The 9498-nt window shown below is 32.7% G+C and overlaps 1 protein-coding gene across 1 annotated transcript; it reads left to right on the top strand.

Moving 5' to 3' along the window:
• The first annotated feature begins 4089 nt into the window (after positions 1–4089).
• Positions 4090–5034, top strand: LOC127558117 (olfactory receptor 52M1-like). The gene has a single exon (XM_051991345.1). It carries the CDS (start codon positions 4090–4092, stop codon positions 5032–5034), a length of 945 nt encoding a protein of 314 aa, XP_051847305.1.
• Positions 5035–9498: the final 4464 nt, after the last annotated feature.

Here is a 9498-nt window from a genome sequence, read left to right as displayed (position 1 = left end):
AGCTTTTGTTGAGTAACTAGAATACAAAAATCAGAGTAGACCAAGAGGTGCCAAAAATTAAAGAAATTTCTACTGAGATAAGTGGGAGAGTGAAGGATATTAACAGCTACAAAAGTGAAATGTTTTGTGTATTTTCAGATAAAGTCACTGTTTTCTTAGTTTTACCTAATTGTTTTACTTTGTTACAATAGAACTTTTCCAAAGTAGAAATAATTTGCAAATCTTGTTATGTCTTTATTTTTTAATGTATATAAATTTTTTATTAAAAAAACACTTGATAGAGATCTTCTATCGACATTTAGAGAAGATAGTTGTAACTGTATTGCATTATGATTTTTTCATGGAGTGGATAAAATTTATTTTCTAGTTGAAGCTTTGTGACATGGCTTACATATATTATTTCACAGGATCCTCACTGCTTAAATTCTCGCATTTGACAGATAAGAGAACAGCATTTTCAAAATTAATAATTTGTTCAGTTATGCAACTGTCAAATTCCTAAGGCTGTATGCAAACCTAAATCTTGTTACTTACTGCTATATGTAACTTCATTAAATAGCATTTTTATCCAATCATCCACATCCCCCCAAACAGATAAAATACGGCAGAAAATCCTAGAAGATTCAGAACCTTCTATCATACTTTTAAAGGCCTATAAACACATGGTTTTCTTTAAGGAGACCTTAATCTTATATATTATCATTTTCAACATGTCGTTATTTTTATATTTTTGTTTCTTCGGAGAATACATGTACCTATTATTTATATAAAGTATAGTGACAGTTGAAAACCAAGGAAGAAAAGACTTTAATTTAAAAATTCTTTTTCTCAGGGTATATGAAACAATAACAAGAAAGAGAAAATATCTTCACTTGCAGTTCTTTTAATGTTGAATTGGATCATCACCACATTGCAGAGAGGAGTCCTTGTGAGATCATCTGGCACACTGGTGTACCAGTCATCGGGGAGAAATGGTACTCAATGATGTAATTGAGTTTTCTCATGTTTTCTATGTTTTCTATGAGTTTCTTTGATGACATTGTACAGAGACTTTAAAGGAGATGTCAGGCATTCTACAATCATTTATGATCCTAATTTGACTCTGGTAGGAAAGGTCTCAACTTGATTATATGATTGAATCTTTTCTAGGGAAATATCACCAGCCTTTATCACTATAGAGACTTTTCTAGTATTTTTCATCTGTTCCCATTTAATAAACTGCCATCTGATCCTCAGAACAAGTTTTTTTTTTGAGATAATAATTTTAAATGCAAAGTTTACATCATAGATCAAGAATATTTTCTTTGTTCAGAACCAAAATGGCAGTATGATTCTAGCAGAATGTGCTTTTTTTTTTTCAAACTAGTGGGTAAGAGTGATTGTATAATAATATCATATCTAAAATACATATACTATTATAAATCTCTGGAAGAATCAGAACTAGGAGATCACAGAGTTCTATGGGGTGACTATAAATGAAGACAGAACCCAGAGTGATGCTTTCTTCAGAGTATAACCCTGGAATTTTTTAACAAAAAGAGAATATAAATGACATTCACAAACATGTCACAAGCTTGGTATATAATAGGGTTTTTCAAATAATCTGTTTCTATGTGATGATAGATTGGTTAGGATTATGAACCTTGGGAGGGAATCACTAGAGACATCAAAATGAATACAAGGGGAAGTCACCAACTAATTCATATTTAAAAAAAATAAAAAAAATTCATAGATCAAAGCAAGAACAGGTTAACGGGATAAATACATAAATGTGAGAAAGACTTTGAATATTGTCTAGTATCAAAAAGCAGAATGAACTAAAGTTGGCAACGACTACTTGGAACAAAATAGTTATAACTTTTTTAGGTACATTGAGGGGAAAAGGAAGAACAAAAAAGGTAGTTGCTACTGTTTGTGATAATTAGAATAAATGCATCAACATCTTCAAATTATCTTTTATCTTCCAAGCATTGGGTTGATTCAGGGATAGACATAAAAATGTATGGTCCTTGAGCTATAAAGAGTAACATTCTGTAGGAAGAAATAACATGAAAATATTCAAACATAATATAAATATATATAAATTAAATGCAAAATGAGACAAGACAGTAACAACTGGGAAGATCAGGTAAGGTCTCCTGCAGGAGATGATTTTCAATTTAGGAAGGCAGTGAATTACAAACATATTGTATAATTTATGCAGCAGAATGGAGGAACTAAGAATATAGTGTATGAAAAAGAACAAAGTCTAATAGATTGGATTGTAAAATGTGAAAAATAAATTCATAAGCCTAGAATATTGATTGTCCCCAGAGAATGAAGATCTCTCAATGCCAAATGTAAAGTTTTTATTTGCTTTCAAAAGATAATAAGGAGACATTGGAAATGGAATAGGGAAGTGACATCAGACCATTATTTTAGAAAAATCATATCAGAAAATGTATGAGGAATAAATTGCAAAAGGGGAAAACTGATAGAAGGAGAGCAATTAGGAGACTATTGCAATAATATAAAGAAGGCTAATTGTATCCTGAACCAGAATGGAGGCTAGTTGTTTACAGAGGACAGGACAAATTTGAGAAATGCTGTGAAGGAAAACAATTAAATGTGAGATGAGGGAGAATTAAATCAAACTTCAAGGTTCAAATCTGTGTTATCAGAAGAAAGGTGATACTTTTAACCAAGAAGTGAAATTTGGAAGAGGGATAGATCTAGACAGTTTGAAGTTAAAATGGTTATGGATATTCAGTTAAAATACTTTACAAAGATTTGTTGGTGATATATTAGAGCTAAGGAGAGATACAAGGATATATGTGTAGATCTAAGAATAATTCCCCTGAAGATAGTAATTAAGAATGACTTATCAGTGAATAACAAAGAGAATACAAAGATACTCAAGTATTATTTGGTTTTCTTTTTCTTCCCAAAAGATGATAATATTTGGATTAGAAAGAACAAAACAAAGAGTTCTAGAGAGGCTTTCTACTCAGTGTAAGTAACAAAATAGTAAGAGAAGACCTTGAAATTCAACTAATGTGGTGCAAAAAAAACCAAAAACCCAGCATTATACATTTTGTAAGACTGTGTTGTGACTAATGGCATATTATTATAACCATAAAAATTATTCATTAATCCAGACTAAAATCACATCACCTTAAAAAAGCATTTTCAGCCAACATTTCTTAGTATTACTTCATATTTTTTCTTTTATTATACTTAACTTGACAACATCAGATTAATTCTACCCAAAAATCTTACCAGAATGTATCTGTTCTATTTCCAGAGAAAATAATGCCCTTATTTGATTTCTTGAGTTAAAATTATTAGACAATATTCATCATTCCTTACTTTACTTGATCTTCCTAAATCTTAAGTTCAAGGGCTTTTCTAATCTGTCTCTACCTCAATAGTCCCCTGACATAAACATTCTATCAGCCATTGTTTTCTAGTTATTATTTTCTTTTTATTTTTTTCTTTCCTTCTTTCTTTCTCTCCCTCCTGGCAATAAGACCAGTGCATTGGTAAGTTCTAAGACAATGAGACTCACAATGTGCTGTATGTTGTATTAAAAGCTATGCCAACATTTCTGTCCTTAATCCAGTGCTTTTCAATATTTTTCATTAATTACTTGGAGAAAGACAAACATTGCATGTTTTCAAATTTATCCTGTATATAAATCAGAGTAGAGGATTCTAAATATTGAATTACAATATTCAGGATTCAAAAACCTAGACAAATAGCTAAGTTTAATAACATACACTTTAATTTTTAAAATGTAGTCTTACATACTAGGAGGGGAATATGGAGGATAGAATATGGAAATTATTGAATTTAATGTTTTCCCAATTTTTATGAAATACAGCCATTTTTATCCCAGTCAGTTTAATGAAATGTTTATTAATAAAATATACAGAATATTTGTTTAAAAGCAGTAGTGCATGCTGTTATGATCTCTAATGGGATTTGTACATAGTTTTCTTTGACTTTTATTTTGGATATGTTTCAGGTTCATATTGCTAACATCTTGGTGGAGTCTTTAAGCCTTGAAAACACAAAATCCATTCCTTGGGAAGAGAAAGTAGCATCATGATGTCTTTGGCCAACATCTCCCAATTTTCACCATCCACCTTCTTCCTGATGGGCATCCCTGGCTTGGAGCACCTGCATGCTTGGATAGGGATTCCTTTCTGTTCCATGTATATAGTGGCTGTAGTAGGGAATGTGATCATTTTGGCTGTGGTTCGAGCAGAGCAAAGCCTCCATGAGCCTATGTTTCTTTTTCTGTGCATGCTGTCTGTCACTGACCTGGTCTTGTCAACTTCTACCATGCCCCGTATGCTCTGTCTCTTCTGGTTTGGTTCCCATGAAATTGCTTTTGATGCCTGTCTAGCTCAAATGTTCTTCATCCATAGCTTCACAGCCATGGAATCTGGATTCTTCTTGGCAATGGCCTTTGATCGCTACGTGGCCATTTGCAACCCATTACATCACACAACTGTTCTTACCCATATCCGCATTGCCAAGATAGGTATTGCTATGGTACTTAGAGGTGTGGTCTTTTTCTTCCCACACCCTATCTTGCTTAAGCAGCTGCCCTACTGTCAAACTCGAATAATTGCACACACCTACTGTGAGTTCATGGCCTTGGTCAAACTTGCATGTGCAGATGCAGGTGCTGCCAAGGGCTATAGCATTAGCATGGCTGGTGTCTTTGGCTGCTGTGATGCCTCCTTTATTGCCATCTCCTACATCCTCATTCTACGTACGGTTTTCCATCTACCGTCCCGGGAAGCCAAGCTTAAAGCCTTGGGAACATGTGGCTCCCATGTTTGTGTAATCCTTGTCTTCTACTCCACAGCTGGTTTCTCCTTCCTGACTCATCGTTTTGGCTTCAATGTGCCACCCCATATCCACATTTGTATTGCTAATATATACTTACTAGTGCCTCCTTTCCTTAACCCCATTGTGTATGGAGTACGAACTAAAAAGATCAGGGACCGTGTCCTAGGGGCACTGAGGATAAAAGTCATCTGAATATGATTTCAATATCATCAGAGATAATAACAGAAACACCTTGACTTTAGAGCTGAGATAAAGAACAGATCCTATGTTCTTCTCACTCATGGTGAGTCTTGATTACAAAGGAATTCTGCTATTTCCTAACAAGGTGGATATTGTAAGAAAGGGAACTATACTGTGTAATATGTATTCATGATTTTTATAACATTTCAAAAAACTTGGATTAGCTTTCCTAACAAAATACAGCATAGGTGAAATGGTTCCCTTTCTTCCTGCTTCATTCCTTTTCCCCTTTATGAAGCATATTCAATAATGAGGGAACAGTAGAGAGAAGAAAATCAAGCTAAAGGAGCTGCTCCAATCTCTTTATTAAGAATCAGATGTTTTAAATCCCATATTGGGAGATCAGAAAGATGGTTAATAGTGTAAATTTGTCACCTTGGCATTGCAAGCAAGGAAAGAAGTGGAGTCCTTTCCTTTTGTGATCACAGATTACATTCCAACACACATGCCAAGTCAGTAAGGAGAGATGCAAGAATACACAAAAAGGCTTTTATATTAAGTTGCAATGAATTTGTGAGTGAGTTAAGCACACAAATACATATGCAAATAAATACAAATGATTATACCCAACTATTTGATTGGATGTGTTTGTTTTCTTGAGTGCAAGTACCTATGCACTTGCACACACACATACACACTCTCATAAACACACATACACAAACACATACACACACTGACACACACAAAATTTTCTCCTTCCAGAATTGATAATTCTATAAATGCTAAAGAATTATTTGCTGATAATGATGATGGTGAATGAAGGATGAACTGATTATGATGATGATAGGGTTAATGCTGGTGTTGCTGATAATGGCAATTATGGGAATGATTATATTGTATCAGTAAAAATTTATGATGATGTGATGAAGAAAAAGATGATGATAATGATATATGGTAGATACTGCTGTTGCTATTGATGATGTTTATGATGACTATTCTGTCGATGGTGTTGGTAACAATCATAGTGTTGTTCAAAGATGTGATATCAAAAAAGGTGATACCGCTTTCAAATGCATACTTTCTCCCTAAATTATTTTTATTACTTTCCTTTTTTAGTAATTAAGTCAATCCTAACAATAGAATATAGAAGTTATTTAATAATAACTTTATTAAACTTAAATATTCTTTTGTAATGCCTATGTTTCTTTATTGTTAATGAAACTCTTGTCCTTTTTGTATGATCTTTCCATCCAAATATCTAGTTCATCATGGGAGATACCTGAAAACATGGAATTAATCTGTCATGTCCACTATAATGTTTAACCCAGAGCAACTTATTAATAGTAATAATAATAGTAACAAAAAAATAAAATAAATAAACAGCAATTGAAGATTCTCAAATATTTCATACATTCTTTCATTTAATTCAGTCTTCATACTTGAAGATTCTGGATAAGGATGAAGAATAGAAGAAATAGATGAGAAAGATGAAGTTATGTGTGATGACCACATTAGCACCCTGGATACGTTAGAATCAGCCGGAGTCAGGATAAGCAAAGGTCCTTAGTCTTTATTTTTGGTCTTTAGAGGTAGGATTGATTTGGATGGAAACAGAATCTCTGCAACCTTCCTTCTTAGTCTCCTGCCCAGAGAGTGACCCTGGCTAATCTTACTCCATCCCTAGTTCCTCCTACAATTCTCTGCATACACCAATTATCGAGCCAGCACAGGATAATGGGAAGGGCCATTCCCTAAGCACATGCCCATGGAGTTTTGTCCAATCAGTAATTAGCCTTAAGTGCTCATACTGACCTCAGTGCATCGACTCAAGAGTTTCAGCCCTCTACAATTATGCTCAATTGTCTTTATTTCATTTGGCTAAGATATTACCCTCAGAGCTTCCTTCAAATCTCCATGATGACACAGAATATAGGAATATTTTTCTTAAGACATAGTCCTAGATCAATGAAAAGGCAAGATGGAATAAATCTACCTAAAACATGATCAACAGAGAAAAGAGAAATGTGAATGAAAAAACTTTAAAAGTATCTAAAAATTTAGTTTTTATTAGACTTCTATGGTGACAGCAGCAGATGACAGTTTCCATTTCCATCAGATATGAATAAAAATCTGTAAAATAAATATAGAATCATTTGGAAGGAAAAACAGGCAATCTCCTAAAAAAATGATAATTTTCTATTTCTCATATTTTTCTTCTTCTTCCAGGACTTCTTGTTGAATCTATATCTCATTTGTATTTTTCCCCTTTTGATACTTTGCTTTTAGCTGTCTTCACATTTTTTTTTCTGTATTGGTATGTTTTGATCTTTCTTAGCATAATAATACCCTTTTATGGTTTGATTTTTCTCATTTGTCAGCCTATTTCTTGACATTGACATTTGATGAAATAAAAAAAAATGTATTTGTAAAGAAGTTAATTAATAAGTGTATGACTTACCATTCATTTTCCTATAAAATAGTTATTTTCAATAAAATATACTTTGGTAAGTAAAAGAAGGCTTTTTTAAGGCTTCACTTCATTATGAATTTTAACTAATTTTACTGTATTTAAAAAATTGTAGGAAAATACCTGATTATTATATGGCATGTTTTTTAGGTATGTTACTTCTTGTTATTATTCAGTTGTTCAGTCTCGTCCAACTTTTCATAACACTATGGATCATAATACACTTGAACTTTCTATTCCCTACTATCTCCTGAAATCTGTCCAAACTCATATCAATTGCTTCCATGATACTAGGTATCCATTTCATCCTTTCTGCTGTCCTTGTTTCCTTTTGCCTTCAATCTTTTTTTTTTTCAACATCAGAGTGTTTTCCATTGAGTCATTGTGATCATTCCATTGTGATCAAAGTAGGTAAACCTCATCTTTAGCATTTGACCTTCCATTAAATAGCTTGAATTGATTTATATAAATATTGACTGATTTGATCTTCTTGCTATCCAAAAAGATATTCAAAAGTCTTCCCTACAACTACAACTTCAAAACATTGATTCTGTGCTCTCAGCTTTTCTTTTACTTCAAATCTCAGTCATATATTGCTACTGAAAAAAACCATAACTTTGACTATATAGACCATTGTCAGTAAAGTGACGTCTTTGCTTTATAGTATGCTATCTAGATTTACCATAAATTTACTATCAAGAAGAAAGAGTCTTAATGTCATGACTGGACCCCAAATGTAAAATCTTACATTGATTTAATTTCTTTTCCCTTCATTTATTAATTGACAAGACTTATACCCAAATTTTATTTTGGGGGGTATTAAACTTCAAGCCTTGTCTTTAACCCTCATCAGGAAGTTTCTTAAATTTTCTTTACTTTCTGACATCAAAGTGACATAATCTGCATTTCTAGGAGTGTTGCTGTTTATTTCAGTAACCTTACTTATGGCTTTTGATTCATCTAACTTAGCATTTTGTATGATGTATGTTGAATATGGGTTAAATAAAGTGGATGACAATATACAGCCTTGTATTTCTTTTGGAATCATAAACCAATCAGTTTTCCTCTGGTTCTAATTGTTGATTCTTGGCCAGCTTAAATTTTTTTCAGAAGACAAAGAAGATGATGTGGTAGTCTCATCTTATCAAAAACTTGCCACATTTTGCTGTGATTCATGTAGCTGAAGATTTTAGTACAGTCAATGAAAAACAACAGGTTGATTTTTTTTCTTCCTGCAATTTCCTTGCCATTGCAGTGAACATTGTTATCTTGGTCTCTAATTCTGTCTCTTCAACACCAGCCTGTTTGCTCTTTTGGTGATTTTTGGTTCACATATTTCTTGGAATTTCCCTTCTCTTTTTTCTCAATATTGGTTTCCCAAAAATAAATGTAAAAATGGTTTTCAACATTCATTTTTGTAATTTTTGTGCTCCACATTTTTCTCCCTCCTTCCCTTACTTCATCTTCTTCAAGACAGCAAGTTATCTGATATAGGTTAAATATGTGTGATTCTTTAAAACATTTTATTATTTGTAATTTTGCACAAAGGAATTAGATCAAAAGGGAAAAAATGATGAGAAATAAAAGGCAATTTTTTTCCCTAAGGCATTATTATGAAGTTATTTATAGATGTGCAATTAAGCCACTGTCATTGAATTGTAGAGTCTGTACTGGGGATTAAAATGTATAAAAAAGAAAAAAATTGAAAAAATAGGAAAGGAAGAGGCTATGAAGGACTTTGACCAAACAGAGGACATTGTATTTGACCTTGAGGGTAATGGGAAGGCACTAGAGTATATTGATGTTGGGAAGGGTGATTAGATCAGAACTCTACTTTAACATTGATAAATTTTCTGATAATATGCTTTGTTTCTATTCTATGATTTAAAGATTAACAGAGCAATGAATATGAGGGAAAGAATGCTGAGATACTAATTATAGAAGAAGAACTTAATATGGATAATTAAGAAATCAGGGATCACAGAGGAAAGATTCAGCATCATTCTTAA

The sequence above is a fragment of the Antechinus flavipes genome, chromosome 3, assembly GCF_016432865.1.
Source record: "Antechinus flavipes isolate AdamAnt ecotype Samford, QLD, Australia chromosome 3, AdamAnt_v2, whole genome shotgun sequence".
NCBI lineage: Eukaryota > Metazoa > Chordata > Mammalia > Dasyuromorphia > Dasyuridae > Antechinus > Antechinus flavipes.
Note: the sequence above shows the minus strand (reverse complement) of the source record. Positions and strands in the feature narration are given on the sequence as shown.